Genomic DNA, 18812 nt, shown 5'->3' on the forward strand with positions numbered 1-18812 from the left:
GAGAGCACACATATCCTGCGAGGTTGTTACAGCCTTTGCCCATGCTGGATAGGAAATGGGAAAATATTTCTATGGACTTCATCACCAGGTTACCACGAGTACAAGGGAAAGATTGCATCTATGTGATAGTTGACCGACTAACGAAGTTTGCTCATTTCTTTGCTATTCCATCCACTTACACAACAACACAAGTGGCCGATCTTTTCTTCAAAGAGATATTCAGGTTACATGGGCTACCTAGTTTCATTGTCAGTGATCGAGACAGTAAATTCATGAGTACGTTTTGGCAGGAACTGTTTAGGCTGTGTGGAACAGAGCTTACACCTAGCACTAGTTATCATCCACAAATAGATGGGCAGACAGAGATTGTGAATAAATGGATGGAAGGACATCTGAGGAACTATGTGACTGCACAACGAAGGGCTTGGGTCAAATGGCTACATATGGGAGAGTACTGTAACACCACTTATCATATGTCCATCAAGATGACTCCATTCATGGCACTGTGCAGTTATGAAGCACCTAGTTTCATGAATTTGGTTTTGGGGGATAGTAGAGTGCCCAAAGCAAAACACTTATTGTAGGATAGTCAAGATATTTTGAGGGTGCTCAAGGAGAATATACAGCAAACCCAAAATCAGCAGAAATTGTATGCTGACCAGCACCAGATAGAGCGCAATTTTGAAGTTGGGGATATGGTTTACCTGAGGCTACAACCATACAAGCAGTCATCACTCAAGAAAAGCGGGGCAGAGAAGTTGAAGCCTAGGTTTTATGGCCCCTACAGAGTGATTCGCAAGGTGGGCGAGGTTGCTTACGAGATTGAGCTTCCAGAGGGTAGTAGGGTGCATAATGTGTTTCATGTGTCAAGGCTTAAGAAAGCCATCGGTTAGAGAGTTGTGCCTTCAACAGAATTACCACCATTAGATGAGGAGGGAAAGCTCGTATTAATTCCTGAGGCTATTCTAGATACTAGGGAAACGACTCTGCGAAGCAGGTTGATTAAAGAATATTTAGTCAAATGGAGATATCTGCTAGAGGAAGATGCTATTTGGGAGAGTGAGCAAGTGCTACCTCAAACAGGACTGAGATTGATTGAGGACAAGCAATTTTAAAGAGGGCGGACTATAATGACCCCATGTTTTAGCTTTCACGTTCTCCAAAGTCTAAGTGGGGCATAAGAGGAAATTAAATTGATTTCTTATAAAGTCATTAAATGAATTAAAATTAAAAGGTGAATTTATATTTAATTAATTATTGTATTACAAGGGAGAAGCTTCTAGAGTGTGTATTAATTGGACAGGGGGAAGCCTCTAGTAATTTAATTTTCTAGAAGCACAATTAATTATTGTATTGCAAGGGCGGAGTTTTTAGAAAGTGCATTAATTATTGGAAGGGTGAAGCTTCTAGTACTTGCAATTAATTAATGTTTTAATTCGTTCTAGAAGGGTGAAGGAAAAGGATAAATAGGGGTGAGAGTCTCATTGTTGAGCATCGGATTTTTGTGAATGACATTTGATAAGAGCTTGGATGTGTGAATCACATATCTTTCTTGGCAATAGGGGACGTTCATCCTCTCTTGTAACATTCTAGACATCATTCCCTTGGGGTTTGGCCTTTGGAATACATTGCTTGTACTTGATTTCATCATTTTGAGGATTAATATAATTTCAGCATCGGTTCCATCTTCAGTTTGCATTAAAAAATTTCTTTCAGCAGTCAGTGTAGTTTTTGGGCATTTCTAGGGTGCCCATTACATTTCTATACATAGTTCAAACTTCAAACAAACCATCAAAGTCTTTACAAAAAAAAGATTAAAAAGTAATGTGTGCATCCATACACCTGGGACATCAAAACAAAAATCAACTATTATGAATCAGACAGTTTTAATTTCAGATTAAAGCACACCTTTGAAAGGAGTGGCAGTGGAGGTATGATAGTCGACTTAATTTTTTGAAGACACCTTTCTGCCATGTCTCGTTCTCTTTTATCAGCACTGACAAGTCTTCGATAAATTGGAGGAGCCCATATATGAGCCAAATCCTTCATCATGCTACTTGCTTGAGCAACAAGTTTGATCACAGCCTGCGAAAATCAGTATAAAAAATTTACAAAATACTGCAAGCTTGAATTTTGCCCCTAATAAACTCCTTTATGTATACCAATGTTACCAACATTGTGACTTGTGAGCACAACTATGCCAAAATATTAAGAAGGAAAAACCAATAGGACAAAAAATTCCCAGTACCTGAAATGCTTCAACAGTTGTGGATACAGAACCCATTGGATTATCAAGTGCATGGACTGTTGCTCTTATTATGGAATGAATGTGTGAGACTATGAAGCAACTTTCGAATTGTTGAATAGAAATGCACCACATAGCCAAATTGCAAATAGCCTGCAGATACAAGATAAGTATAGACTAGAAGATCACACAATGTTCATATATATAACCTAAAAGCGGGGTAGCATAGGACCTAATATAGAGGCATACATCAGCAAATTCATTCCCAAAAGTCACAGGCTTGATTCTTGTAATGCAATCTCAATGTCACAATACCTCAACTATACTGATAGGTGCACCGAACCAGATAGCTTCAGAAACTCAATTACTTAAACTAATGTTATTAAAGTTTAATCAAAATGAATACTGATAATGAATAGCATGCACTGCTTACTTTCATCTTGGTGGTTGTGATAACTTCCAGAAGAGATTGAAGAACAGCAGATACAAGGTCCTCTGATATAATCATAGCACATACAAAAGTAATCAGCTATACATTCTCCAACAAGAAAAACAGCAAATCATATCCAATATGGCAGTTATTGTATTCTGATGACTTTATGCATGATGATACTCAGACAAGGTAGATTCTTCTGAATAAATCAAAATAATAAGTGTGCACCGAAATTATTTCACAATAGTAAAGGATAATTACAAAATCCTTTAAAAGTAATGAATTAGAAAAAAATTGATGGAAAATAATTGTGAGCTAGCTAAGGGAGGGTAAGTACAAGCAACTGAACAAAACCTAGGACATGAAAAATTGTAAAATGCAGAGACTAAACCATCCAAATCATAAAAAAAATTAAACCATGGTAAGGCAAAAGCATATTCTGAAAACATCATTTCGTAGGAGAGATGACATCTATTGCTAGCTGTACAAAACTCCAATTCTAGGTTGCTTTTTTCAAGTTAATCGTCATTAAATCACTGGTAACACATAAGGACAAGTCAGTCAACACTCTGCAAAGTCAATCTTTGTCAAATTTGTCTTTTCCATGGTTTTTCTCATTCTAATAATTTTTGCAAACTACAGAAGATTTCAATGTAGATTTATCATTTATGCTATGAAAATCATGAAGGAGACCGTGGATGCCAAAATGAGCACAAGAGGTTCTTTCAGCCATGCCTAAAGAAAAATAATAAGAGAAGTTTCAGCCAGAAAATCATGAAGTCATGCTGTGGAACATAACAGTGATCAAAGAAGATAAGTTGAAAGGCAGGAAAAGCAAGATATGGAGTTGGGGAATTATTGAAGAGATTTACCCAGCACAAAATCACACTCAAGTGATGGTAAACTGCAAAGATGACTTAAACTTCTATCAACCAGCAAAAAAGTGTACAAATTGATGGCTAGCTGCTAAACCATGAAGAAAGCATGCCTAGATGGTCACTAAAGACAAGTGCATGTACAAACTCAACCCAGAATGAAGAATAAATGAAAACTGGCTTAAGCATAAAAATAAGGTGGCTGAACCATAGCAAACCAGAGCCCAAAACATTTTTAAAGTGGTGCAAAAATGTGCCAATCATCTTAAGTTGAAATATTGCATATTTGATGCACATTGCCATAGGCTGAAACAATGAGCATATATTTTGAGTGGCCAAACCAATTAAAAACTGTTCATAAGAAATGGCTACTGTGGCACAAACCAATTAATCTGAGGGCACTTCGCCAAAGATTGTACCACGAAAGAGATGTCGCAGCTGTCATGCAGATGGTGTGGTCCGAGAAACCACGAGGATTTGAAATGCCAGAAGCAAGGGGTGAAAGTGTTAAGCATCGAAACATGTGATGAGAAAACATTAGCCATTACTCGTGAGCAAGTAAAGAAGGTAAAGCACCCTAACGCAAAAGAGGAAAAGAGGAGGTTGCAGCAAGCACGGAGAGAATTAGAGAAACAAATGGAAGCTGAAAAAGTACAAACAAAAGACACTGCCGGCACCTCGAAGAGAAACTTAGCAGAAACTTGGCAGAACAAAATATTACAAGGCACGTAATGAAAATGGAAATTCCGATGAAATTAAATGACCAGCTTCTTACAATGCCTTAGTTGCGAACTGCAATACTGAACATGACACCACTCCTGAAAGCAACAAAGGAAACAAGAAAGGATGGCAGTGGAACGACTACAGCAGACCCAATGCTACTGGCACTCGTGACAAGAAGACATCCGGCAGTAGTAGAGATGGGTATCCTAGGAACCGTACTTAGGGGCACAATCATAGACAGAGGGTCAGGTGTAAATGTGTTACCGGAGGATATATGGAAAAAGTTGGGACAACTTACGTTGTGGTGACCTACATTTCAATTACTCACTACGGATCAGCATGGAATCAAGTCGTTGGGGAGCCTGATGGAACAGCCAGTATCCATCAAAACGCAACCATTTCTATTGGATTTCGTGGTCATTCCGCTAAAAAAAAGGGTATGACACTATCCTTGGACGGGGCTGGTTGGTGCAAGCGAAAGTGAAACATGATTTGAAACGAAATACCCTATCCATGGAACACGGAGGCCGAAGATTCGTAATCGACTTACACACGCAAATGATAGGTGAGGAAGCAGCAGCGTCAGATTCTGAGGGCAAAGGTGAAGGGGACGATGAAAGGAAGAAGAGAATGGAACCTAATGAAGAGGGAGTATTGAGACTAGAAAGAGGGTCTAACAATGACGACCTGGACTCAGTAAACGACCTACTCCATTGGCAGATGGAGGACTACAAGCTCTTTCCGAACTGTAATATGTTAAGGGTCGACGAAGGTAAAAAAGGAGAGGAAAATGAATGTCCAAAGGAATATAGAGAAGCGGAAGAAATGGTGGTTACAGTTGAAGCTGAAGGAAAGAAAATACCATATGAACCCAGCAAAAGGAAAGATTCCACCATACGGTACACGGTGAACAAACCGCGCAGAAAGAAAAGGTTACATCGCACCACGGATTTAGTAGAAAGGTACCGGCAGCAAGGAAAACACATCATACGATTTGCACGGGAAACAAAAAGGAAGGGCTTAATAAAAACTTCAGTAGTACGGAGTGAAGGTTCTAGAATCAAGAATACAGTTATTGACAGCAAGGAGTGGTAGCCGACGAAATTCATGGTACCAAGTTTGAGGATTGCGATCGAAAACAAGCTAGGAGACATGGAAAGCCTAAAGGAAAGATTGTACAGTTTTAATAAACTTGATAAGCAACAATTGTAGGCACAATGGGGCACGGAGGTTATACAGAATAGGCGTAAGGCATGGCATGACAAGCATTTAAAATTGAACAAATTTCAACTGGGCCAATTAGTTTTGAAGTATAATGGGCATAACGAGATCAGACCAGGAAAGTTCACAGTGAAATGGGTAGGACCATACAAGATCCGCAAAATTGGCAGTAATGGAGCAATAAAATTATGGACGCTCGGCGGGAAGGAAGTATTCGATGCAGTGAATGGGTCGAAGCTAAAAATCTATCATGAAAGAAATAACGTGCCTGTACGGACGAACAATTCAGAGACAGTATAAGAAGGAATAAAAACTAGTAATGTATATATGTAAATAAGTAAATAGGAGTAATAAATAAATATGTACAGAATAAGAAGTTAAAAGAAGAAATTATAAAATGTATCGGAGCAACAATAAAATATAAGTAAACTGAAGGCTCTATAAGGTACTGTATGTTCAAGAAGGACAGGAGATTGTAGGCACCGTACAGTCTACAAGAGCAACCATACAACATAGTCACAAAGGAGAAGAAGCAAGTACCGTACAGACTATCTGGGAAAGGACACCACACGTAAACATTGTACGGCTGTACAGACAAGAGGAGAAGCAATATCGTATGGCTAGGAATACTGTACTACCATACAGACACAAGCACATTGGAAACACATCATACGGCTAAAAAAACACTAGAAACATAAATCAGAAGTAGGAGTGTTGTACTTAAGAAGTACAGCTACCATACAGCCAGATTAAGGGGAAAGGCGTGAAAGGAAGTACAGAGGATCATTGTACAAACTGTACAAGGGAGGCAAAGGAAACACATATGAAGAGACATCCCGTACGACCAAGGACAAGGAGAAAGTCGTACAACCGTATGCCAGGAGAGGCAAGCAAAGAGGACATAATAAGCAATATCATACAGCATTTTTGTTAAACAAGGAACTTACATTTTGGAAGGACACCGTACGGTAGTATCTGGAGGACAAAGTTGTACACAAAAGAGACCCTACAGACACCATCGGCCATACGGACAACACCAGGAAGGCCACAAAGAAAAGCATAGTATGGTAACATGAAAGCATAAAAGAAGAGAGATCATTGTACGGCCTGGGAGTACGAATCAAGCATTACAAACAAAGAATAGAGAGCACCGTAATGTAAGAAAGGAAAGGGTGGGAAAGCTATAAAACACCACTGTACAGACATAGAATAAGGGTGATAGGAGGTTCTAAAAAATAAAAAATAAAACAATGACAAATCAAAACAGTTCATAATGAATAACGTATGGTGCCGAAGAGAAAGACATAAACAGGTAGTGAAGCAAACATAAGCGGTTGGCAAAAAGCGTATGAGATCAGAAGAAAATCACAAAAATGGTGTGTTCCGTGGACTTTTGTGTGGGTTTGAGGGTGTTAATTTGGTCTTGGCGGCGGGGGCACTACCCCTCGACCCCGCCCTGTATCGCGACAAGGAGCGCACCTGGACCCCGTGGGGGCGCTGCCCCTCGCCCCCGCTAGGGGCATTGCCCCCTAGACCCCCGGTCAGTTCAATTATTAGTCGTGGGAAGTGTGACCAATTGATGAGACCTGGAGCTGCTACAGGCATGGAGTGTTTGTCTACCAGAGGTGGAGAGAACACTGGAGCAAGCCTTTCGAGAGGGGTGCTACACTTTGAGGCACTCCGAGTAGGTGTTGGATGTGAGGCTGTCTTGGTGGATGCATAGAGAGCTCAGAAGGAGCTAACCATCCAATTGGAGGTAGTAGAGCGACACTTAGCTCAGCATACCCAAGAGTTGGAAACAGAGAACGCAACACAGATGACTATCAAGGTCAAATTGGCTAAAGAGACAATATTGTGTTAGCAGAGGCTACAGATGCAACATGTTTTGGAGACCATTTTGGTGCAAGCATGGAGGAATGTGAATGTGATGTGATGGAAAAATATCTATCCTGTTATAGTCAGTCATAGTTAATGTATTTCATTTTGTTAATTTGTCTCAACATTTTGTAATTGTCGTCCAGAGACGACTTTACTTCTTGGGGGGGTGATGTTGTCGGTAAATTCTATATTGTTGCTGACGGGTAGAAGTGTATCTGAAAGGACGCGTGACGGTTGAGTCACCCCTTCGAGAAAGTATATGTACACCATCCAGAAGGGACTTTGAGATAATCATAATCATATTGTAAGCATTGAAGTGCATATTGCGTATATGAATAAAGTATCTGTTCTGTGTTATATCTTACTATACTACATGTGATAAGTATGCTTTTACCCTGTACGGTAAACATCTATCTGCCCATCCGTCTAAAGATGGTAGCTGGTGCTATGTGTCAACTCTATCCCAATGAGTTTGAATAACTCCCACTTAAATATACTAAGAAACTTAATGTCCCTGTTGTTGACAATGGTCTTGGGTAGACCATGTAATCTGAGAACCTCCTTAAAGAACAATGTTGCCATCTGCAAGGTTGTCCAATCAGTTGCTACTGCAAAAAAATGAGCATACTTCAACCTATCCACCACCATGAATATGTTGTCCTTGCCCTACACCTTCGAGAGCCCTATGATAAAATCCATGGGAGATACTCTCCACTCATGCTCTGGAACCGATCACGGCTGCAACAAACCTATTGGATATACATGTTGACTTGTTCTGCAAACAAGTCACACATGTCTTCACATGCTGAAGAACATCATCTTTGAGGCCCTTCCACAAGAACCGCTCTCTAATCTACTCGTATGTCTTAAAGTACCTCGGATGACCTGCTATCAAATTATCGTGAACGGCTTGCATAATCTGCTCCTTAAGTTTAGATTCAAAGACCAAGTAAATTTTGTTTTTGTAGTAGATAGTATCATGTATAACCCTGTACCTATCGTCTTGAATTTGTCCATCCATGACCTCACATGCAAATGTGTTCTTGGAATACTCAACTAACAGTTTAGACTTTCAATCATCCCAAATCTCTGACATAGCAACTATGTTATTCTTCCCCTAATGTATTCAATGTCAAAATCATAAGCCTGAATCTTGCTGATCCACTTTTGTTGCCTCTCATTTAGTTCCTTTTGTACCAAGAAGAAAAGCAAGTTGTTATGATCGGTCCTCACTACAAAACATCAACCTACCTAATAGTGTTTGAATTTAGCTATAGTGTGTATGATAGGTAACATATCCTTATCATAGGTGGCGTACAATTTCTCATGATCCTTAAACTCCCTTCTCTCGTAAGCAATAGGATGCCTATCCTGCATAAGTACTACTCCTATCCAGTCACTTGAGGCGTCACACTCTAGAACAAATGGCCTAGTGGAATCTAGTAATGCTAACATTGAGCATGTACTCATCACCTCCATAACCCTATCGAATATCATCTCTGCACCCTCAGAACATATGAAAGCACCTTCTTTCTTGAGATCAATATGTGTTGGAAGCTGTTAACAAATCTCTTGTAGTAGAAACACAACCAAAGGAATCCTCTCAAATCTGAAACATTCCTCGGGGGCAGCCAATCTAGTATAGCATGTATCTTTTCCTAATGAACCTTGACCCCATTAGCTCCAATTACATGCCCAAGGTACAGGATCTCTATCAAGCCAAATTCGCATTTGGATTCTTTCAAAAATAATTAATGCTACCCCGTGATACTCAAAACCTCATCTGAATATTGTAAATGCTCCTCCCAAGTCCTGCTGAAAATCACAATATCATCAAAGAATACCAGCATAAACTTACCCAACAGCTTATTAAATATGTGGTTCATGCATGATTGAAATGTAGTAGGTGCGATGGTGAGTCCAAAAGGCATCACTAGGAGTTCATTAATGTTGAACATAATATTACAATACAATCTAAAAGGCAATGTGTTGATGAGTCCAAAAGGTATCACCAGAAATTCATAGTGTCCATAATGGCATCTGAAAGTTGTTTTATGTACATCCTCCTCACGGACCCAAATCTGATGGTACTCTAAATGAAGATCAATCTTAAGAAAAGTGGACGGCCCCATGTAACTCATTCATTAGCTCATCAAAATAGGGAATCTAATACCTGTTCGTGATAGTCCTTTGATTTAGAGCCGTGTAGTCAATACACATTCATAGAGTCCCATCCTCCTTAACCAGAACCACCAATGAAGCAAACGGGCTCGAGCTTGGCCTAATGTGCCCCATATCAAGTAACTCTCTAATAATCCTCTCTATCTCCTCCTTATAATGCCTAGGGTGACAGTAAGGTGCCATAAAAATTGGTGTCACATCCATTAACAACTCTATAACATGCTCAAACCCACGGTCAGAAGGTATAGTAGTGAGAAATCACCAAAAAGTCTTTTGTGCTTGTCTAGCACTGGCTGGATATCAATGTGATGTCGTGGAAAATGGCCCAAGAGGCCTAATAAAATGCTTTCGAAAGTGTCACTATAATCCAATCACCAACTTAGCTCAATATAATTCATCAAGTGTCAAGAAAAATCAAACCCTAACTCTCCAAAATCTTGGAGTTCTCCCCAACATATCTAGAGACTTACAAGAATACTCAAAAAGCAGCCAAATGCTCACAAAACGACATTACGTTAAAGAGAGAAATTGCAAGCTGCCCACTTAAATTCTGCCTCTGTTGTACCCAAATTCCACATCTCTCAATCACTAGTCTCTTTGCCATCCCTGGTCCTTCTACCTATGCTATTTGCCAATTCAAATATCAATTCCAATAAAGTTGGCAAAGCAATTGCATTCTTTAAAAAAAAAACTTTATTGAGACATTGGATAGGGATAGAGGATTGAAAAAACAGATTCATAGATAAATATCAAATATATGAATGGAGAATAACGAAAGCATGCCTATTGATGAGCATAATTTTTAACAAGGTGCAACCTCTATCAAAAGAATAAGAAATGAGAGTACCAACCGACAAACGATGAAACTTAACATTGACAAAGGAAAAGTTCTAGCCAAAATCTGTATACAGATATATTTAGGGGATATCTTCATATTCTATGATCAGTTTAATTCTTGTATGTTATCTTGTTAATGTTCTTGAGAGTGCCAACTTTACCTCGAGAATGGTGGCAGTGTGCGCCATTTTCAAACTGCAGTATAGGGGCAAGGAGCCCACTCAATTCCCTTTCCCCTGCTCACGTCTAGCGACAATTACATTTATATCTAATAGAAGCATACCTTTTAGTCATTGTTCATGCACCCTGGCTTAAAATGGTAACATTACACCGAAACTTGAATCCTAGTCTTCAGGTGGCAATGGTATTATAAGCTCATTGTTACCACATCCATGTTCCAACGAATGCAGAATCCAAGCATATTACAAGCAACACGGCATGTATACCTGTGGGAGTTCAAGCTCTGCGAACCGAAATCTCGTTGCAGTAGAAAAAGTCTATTAGGGATTCATATAATAATTACTTCGGAGAGAACACTTTTTAATACTATTTTAGAGGCGCCAAAAACCTGATTTAGGTCAGGACCTTGTCTGTCTGGCTCCAGCCTCTCTATTTCTCTCTATATGGCTCTGAATGGATTTCACACTGTAATTACCTCGAAAAGTTACGTCTGTACGACAGGAGTTTTCACACACCGATTACCTCGGTAAATGTTGCCTTTATATGAGGACCTATGTCTCTGAGTACTTTTGATGAATTACTTACATTTGTAAAACATTGAAAGAAGTTATCGATTGCCTTCAAAGTGTGTTGATTAAGCATATACCATTAGTTTAGATTTAGCACAAGAATGTAGCATTTTCCTCGGGCATTTTATTCCTAAAATTAAACTAACGGTCGAAAAAAAGCGATTTTGACTTACCAGACAAAGAAGAAACCAGAGCGGGGTGGTAAACTATGAATCCCAGAGCCTTCAATGCTAAAGTCGCTCTGCGAAATCAGGAAAAGAAGTATAAATAAAAAGTATGCTGGGATTTCTCGTTTATATCCTATGAAACTGGCATGGGCATAAAATTTGAATAAAATAATGTCATCTTACATTTCTTCATCTTGGTGGTTTATGTCGATAAGAATGGAATTTAAAAGAGATGGCAACTGCTGTTGTACAGGTTTGGGGTCGTCTGTTAGCTGTTGCTCGATCTGCAGGAGTTGGGAGTACGCATCTGAACGCTCTGCTTCGCTCTTTGAAATTGCCAACACTTTTGCAATTTCTTCACACGCCATTGTTGAGCTGGATTGCAAGCAATTACTCAGATCGGTCCTGCCAGTTCCAGAAATTTGCTCCATTTTCGCGCCAATTCCTCCGTATCCTTCCGCATGTAACTCTAGAGGCAAACTGTTTATTATTCGTCCACACAACTTTGACATTTATTCAATCTGTTTATATGTTAGATAGTTTGATAATTTTATTATTATATTAAAAGGAAGTGATAATTTTATTAAATTAATTAAAGGAAGTGAAAATTAATTTATGTTGAAAGCAAATTTTTTAATTAGTTAAGGTTATAGTAACTAAAGAAATTTTATACATTTTATTGTCAAACAGAAAGTACAGATTGAAGCAATAGTGAAGGAAATTTGTAAACACCCTCTAACAATTTCATACTAATAATTATTCAAACAAATTTGGACATAATGCATTACAAAAAATAATAGTGTAATAGTTATTGGTTATTCTAATATTGGGTACAATAAAAAATATTAATGTTCAAAATTTTGGCGATATATTGTCAAATAATATGTAGAATACTTTCATTTTCTCAACCATGGATGGACTGGTAATATCTCTACATTTCCATAGTGTAATCAAACTTAAGAGTAGAAAGCAATCATTTCTCGAGTGGGCCCTTGTGATAGCTAATTTTAGATTCGCCTTTAAGAAATTTCAGAAACTTTAGACTGAACTCATCAAAGGGAGTGCGCTTCTTGACATTTATTGTTGGCCTGATGATAATTTCAAAAATGCATCCTAGAAGATAAAGATCACCAATCTTATGGTATAAAACATCTTCCATCTACATAAATCTATAATCTCAATATGAAAGTGGTGAAATTTGACATTTAAGTTCATCTTCACTTTTGTTCCCTAATAGAAGTTGAAGTGCAGAGCATAGTTATAAAATTTGAGTTGATTGTTCCTTGGTTCATTACTTTTAATTTGAGCGACCATTCCATCCCTTATCCAATAGCAAGCACTTAACTCCTCTATACGAAGGATGACATTATGTGAAAGATAGGATGAAAGTCCCGCAACCAAATGTAAACCCATTCTAAATGTAATTTGTCTGACATCCTATTAAGGTGCATAAAGATTATTAAAAACTTTTATATCAGTATGAAACATGATAAAGAATAAAACTTTTCGAAATGGAATAATTGTTGTGTAAAGGATAATAACCATTAAAATAATGCATGTAAGGAAAGAAACATAAAACATATTTTATCAACTTGATATCTTGTAATACATTTTTTAAATGTTAGTATATTTAATGTTTTAAAATATATATATTTTGACATAAAAATGTATAAAATCAAAATATCATGAGAAAATAAGTGGTCACTTACTTTAATGTAGGCCATATTAAATGTCTATTTATATATTATGCATGTCAAAGTATTTATTTATAACATTTCATGTGTGAGTTACAATAGTATACAAGTAGGTTAAAAATATTAGTCTACTTAAATAATTTGTTGCATTTTTTCATTTATGTTTGTTCAATGTAGACATTGTCAAAGTGTACAACAATACAGTAAGTATTAGAAATTATTGAAGTGGCCAAAAAAATGTGTACTTGCATTGGAATATATATATACTTAAGTCAATTTTCTTCATCCTTGCGCTTGGCAACTTGTTGACCCTTTTTCATTTTCTCATACCAATCATACGTGAAAGGAGGCATTATTCTTGGAAACTAAAGATTTTACATGTGAAATTGCCACAAATGTCAATCATGTTCTTTCTCTTGGCCCTATATCAATTGTCGCTTTTGTAAGAATCAAACCCTGATATTTATATATAGTCAATGCTAGTGTCAATCTTAAAGGCAATTGAAGTGTTCAACCCTTGTGTATTGGTGTTGTTGGAATTGTTTTCGGGTGATGATCTTCAAATCGTAGTCCGGAATAATTTTCAAACTCAACCATCACATATGTTAGAGGTTCAAACGAAACACTGCCTTGTTTGTAGACTATCTTTCAAATGTATCCCAGAGATCCATTTACAAGACCTACTTGTACCCATAGATTTGAAGTTAGAATGACCCTTGAATCCATGTAGATTAGCAACTCCAGGTCAATCTAATCATTTGAATAATCTTCTAATGCATTAGCATTTCCTGCTTTTCTTGCAACATTATGTGCAACAATATACTTCAATGAATGTAGCATTTTTTTATTATGACTATGAATATTTTCATTTGTCAAGAACAAATGGACAAAATTTTCAAACTTTGGATTTGTTGCAACATCTATGTTGATAGGGGTTCTCATCATTAGCATCCTCCAATCATCAATCTATGGGTTTGAATCTCTTACATTCCTCGAAAGATGACAAAATATGTGTTGATCATTATTTTCCCCATCTTATTTGAATATCTTACCCAAAGTAACAACAATCTTGAATTCTTGTCATAGCAACTTTGTCCTTTTATTACTATCATATGTTGGTATGTCATTAACTGGATGAAGTTGACCTACCAAAATAATAGACACGCTTGAAATATAAGGACGAAAATATTTATTTCTTAAGAAAAAAAATTTTGTTGTCTTTTTGTAAAGTACTAGTCGATATTTTCTACATTATGTACTTGCTTGTGAGGAAAAGTCAAGAATTTTACCTCCAAAGCTTATATTTGCAGTTTGTGGGAATGCTTGTCAAAGTCAAGAACCTATGTTCTCTAGCAGGTTGTGACCAATAAAGCTCATTTTATCAATCAAAATATATTTGATATGTATCATTTCTTCTTAAAACTGGTGAGTCTTATTTCTTGTGGTTGAGAAAAATCTTGTATTGGTATTTTTATTATTGAATGAAGTGTCAAAGCTCTTATATTGAATGTTGTGATTCCTATTGGTGCAAGTAATTGAAGGGTAGATTGACTGATGGCATGAATTTGATATGAGTTTCCAATTCCTAGTATTCCTTAAATTATCATGAATAATGGCTTTGTATTTTGATTTACATGATAGTGTACCATAATCATTCAACTGTCTTTTGTTTGTTTGTCACCAAGCGTCACGTAGTTGATGCATTGGGGAATGTCATCATGTATCAAACAACCATAATTCTTCATGTTACTTATGAAATTGATTGTTGCAGTAGTGTACTCTTATCCTTAAATCTTCTTCCCCTCTTGCTTTTGGACCATTAGTATCTTCTCATGGTATGTCCTCTTGTGTTTCGTGTGGTCCTTTAACAAGTACCCTATGGCTTCTTCCACTACAATAGGTCAACAAAAAAAATGGACAACAAGTGAATACTAACTTAGGAACAATAGTTAATATTGTTAGACCAAGTGTTAGTGGTAGTCCAGGTTTTTAGAAGAGACTTGTATATTTGGAGAGATATAAACAAATATGCTTTATAGGGATTCTAGGATTTCCTAACCTTGTTCCTAATGAATTGAGAGATAGGGTCACCAAATTTGCTAGAAATAATGACATTAGTGGAGAAGAACACCTTATAAGGAATTTCATTGACATGTTGAATGGCTATGAAGTAGAACATGAAGATGTAGTCATGAAGTTGATTATGCATTCCCTCACTGAAGATGTTAGAGATTGGTTTAGAAGATTCCCCAATTATAGTATTAGTTCCTATGATGATTTGAGAAATATTTTAAGGAATGATATAGAGACAATACTAATGCTTGCTTTATGTTCAATAAATTCAATAACCTCAAGAAAAATAAATGAGTCTACCTTTGATTTTAATATTAGATTTCAAACGGGAATGTACAAAACTTTCCAAGTTATGAATTTACATTGAAATGTGTGTCTTACAACCTACTTTAATGCATGTGATAGTAAAATTGTATACATATTAAGAGATAGAGACCCCAAAACATGGAGAGATGCTTTTAAGATTGTAGTGAATATTGAGAACAATAGAAGAGCCTTAGGAAAGTTGGGGAGAAGGGATGATCCTAAGTTATTCAGTTCTTGAGATAATAGAAGAGAAAATGATAAGCCTCTTGGAATGAAAAGTCAAAAGAAGACAAGATGGATAATGCCTTGAATATGCTAAAGGATATGAAACCTACAATTTGAAACACCAATAAAGGGACTACAAATGATAAACCACAAATTGGTAATAATTTCAATAAGAATAATAGATTATAGAATTACCCTTACGTTAGTCAATAGAAGGATGTTAAGCCTATCACTAATGTCGCTATGGGTAATAATGAGAAAGTTACGTCATATCCATTGGAAATAAATATATCCCTTTGTGTATGATGTCAATCTCTGCATCTTCCTAAATATTGTGTAGTGGCTAAATCAATTGTTGCATCTAAAGAGCTTGAATTAGAAGAAGGTGACAATGAAGAGAGCCTCTAGATAGTGTAGCATGTAACTTGGTGAGATCCTACTATGGATATGATAATTTCTCTAATCAAGAAGACTATGATTTATATGTATATACAAAAATGCATAGCTATGAAACATTGCATTAGCAAGAATTCTCTAATAATGAGGAAGAGATGGATGTCAGAGCTTGTAACATGGCATCATATGCCATATAATTTTGAGGAAACTATCTAAAGAAGAAATTGATAAAATTACAACAAACATGGTGACTCAAGTACAAAGCAAGTACAACTTGAGGAATAGGGTTGTGAATGGTGATGTTGGCAAACCATCTGAAATATTCATCAAGGATATCACTCACAAAATCTCTGATGATAGAAAAGATAAGGACTCATTGGCAATGAAAGAATAATGTGTGAAGGAAAAGAACTAGGAGCCTAAGAAGGTCAAAGTAGCACAGATATTTGAAATGAAGAAAGATATTCCAACAATAAAGGTACCTGAGATAAAGGTCAAAAAACAAATGAATAATGTTACAATCCAACCAATAGGGGATAGGAATAACAAAGGTATTCTTATTGACATTCCCTTTACAAGTATGTAGATATGCTATTTGTGCTTTCACAAATCCTTGTAAAGATTCCTTCATCTTAAATGTCTAGGATAGAGGAACATAAGACTAAAGCCTTGGCATGGTTAGGAGATGTTGTAAAAATTGATATCACTAAGGATGCAAAATCTTTAGAAGAGAGAGAGAGAGAGAGAGAGAGAGAGAGAGAGAGAGAGAGAGAGAGAGAGAGAGAGAGAGAGAGAGAGAGAGAGAGAGAGAGAGAGAGAGAGAGAGAGAGAGAGAGATGGAAGTGTCATATAAGACAAAGGAGGATGAGGGTGTAGTATCTCAAATTCCTCTATATATCTTGACAGTTTTGTTGTTGCATTTATTGAAAACATTGACCCATTTTTCCTAAGTCTCATTGTTAATGAGAAGACAGAGAAGAATTGTATGATCGATTCAAGTTCCTTGAACATTGTCATGCCTTTAAAAATCATTGATTCCCTTGGCCTAAAGATTGATACAAAACAAGGAAAATGTTATGCCCTAGATTATAGGGAAGTTCTTGTTATAGGGACCATTAATGCACTACCATATAAGTTGGTTGCATATCTAGAAAGTGATCTCATGATGAGTAAATTGGTAGCAGATATCCCTCCTCATTATGGCATGTTATTATCTAGAAAGTGGAGTGTTGTTATGGGAGGTAGTTTGCAATGTGATTTGTCCTTTTCTACTTTTCATCTAGGTGACAAAGTTGGAAAAGTAGATAAAGAACTAAGGGTTACACATATGATTGAGAAGAGCATAGAGAATGATACAAAAAAATTAATGGATAAAATATTAATTATTTTAAAGTGAAGGTTATTTTCTTGGAGAAAGAAAGAACACCAACACCAATAGTGTAAGAAGTAATAAATAACTCTGAGAAAGGAGATTTATAGACCATGTATTTTGATGGTGCCAATTCTAATGAAGGAGTTGGTGCTAGAGTAATGTTGATTTCATTTGAAAAGGAAACATTCATATTTTCTTTTACATTGGATTTCACATGCACAAACAATATTGTATAATATGAGGCATTTCTTTTAGAGTTGAGATTGGCTACAAAGCATGGTATTAAATGTCTACATGTGATTGGGGACACAAAGTTAGCAGAGTCACAGGTCAGGTTGTCATATGCATCAAAAAATAAATGGCTTAAACATGGAATGTAGTTTGGGATGAAATTGAAGTTTTTGATGCCTTTGGCATTACATGGATGGATAGAACCAAAGACAAGATTGCAAACCTTCTTGCAGATGTTGCTATCAAGCAAGATGATATGACCTTTGCAAGGTCATCTAAGATTGTGGTACATATCAGGCCTTCAAATCCATACAATGTTGAGAGTTAGCAAGTCTTTGAGGATGCTTTAGACATTCTATATTTTCGTGACTGTGAAGGTAGGTATCATGGTCAAGAGTTAGACTGCATTGCACTTGTGGAAACTATAGATGGGAAGGAGGCCATTTTTGGAAATGAAGTAATACAACTCAAAATGAATAAAGTGCCTGAAGGTTTGGTTGTATGGTAAAATATTTTTGATAACCAAGATAAGAACCAGAGGAGCTAGAGGAGATAAACTTAAGTACCAATGAGACCCCTAAGAAGGTATATATATAGGTAAGAAGGTATCTCCTATAGTAAGAAAGGATTTACTTGAGTTGTTGAGGTAATATAGACATGTTTTTGTAAGGTCATATGATGACTTGAAGGCCTATAGTGAGGACCTTTTTAAGCATGTCATCCCATTGAAGGAAAATTCCAAACATTTAGAAAAAAGAAAAGGCCAATTAACCCAACTTTTGTTCCTAAGATGTAGTAGGATTTGATGAAGCTCAAAGATGCTAGTATCATAAAACCAATTAGGCATTCCACATAGGTCTCCAATTTAGAACCTGTTAGTAATAAAAATGGAGATATCAAATTCTATATTGATTTTAGGAATTTTAATAATTCATTATTGAAGAATAATTATGGATTACCAAATATGGATTCCATGTTGTAGAGAGTAATAGGCTTTGAGTTGATGTCTATGATGGACAGGTTCTATAGCTATAACCAGGTATTGGTTGACAAATGCGAACGATACAAGATTGCATTTACTACACCATGGGGTACCTATGTATATGTAAGGATGCTATTCGAACTCACCAATGTTGGAGCAACTTTCCAAAGGGCTTTTCGTAGTATATCAGGATGATCTTACTGCTTATTGCAAGAAGGAGGAAG

General features: G+C 36.7%; 1 protein-coding gene across 1 annotated transcript in view; it reads right to left on the reverse strand.

Moving 5' to 3' along the window:
* Nucleotides 1–11813, reverse strand: part of LOC149566731 (uncharacterized) — a 59128-nt gene extending 47315 nt beyond the window's left edge. Inside the window, exons 1-5 of the mRNA XM_089820077.1 lie at nucleotides 11493–11813; nucleotides 11316–11383; nucleotides 2679–2740; nucleotides 2249–2398; nucleotides 1909–2085 (exon numbers count right to left, since the gene is read on the reverse strand). Of these exons, the coding sequence (XP_089676203.1) occupies nucleotides 1909–2085; nucleotides 2249–2398; nucleotides 2679–2740; nucleotides 11316–11383; nucleotides 11493–11740 (705 nt within the window). The 5' untranslated portion in view covers nucleotides 11741–11813. The remainder of the gene's footprint in view (nucleotides 1–1908; nucleotides 2086–2248; nucleotides 2399–2678; nucleotides 2741–11315; nucleotides 11384–11492) is intronic.
* Nucleotides 11814–18812: the final 6999 nt, after the last annotated feature.

Source organism: Cupressus sempervirens, chromosome 3 (genome assembly GCF_028749045.1).
Source record: "Cupressus sempervirens isolate cs-2001-9-10 chromosome 3, ASM2874904v1, whole genome shotgun sequence".
NCBI classification, from domain to species: Eukaryota; Viridiplantae; Streptophyta; class Pinopsida; order Cupressales; family Cupressaceae; genus Cupressus; species Cupressus sempervirens.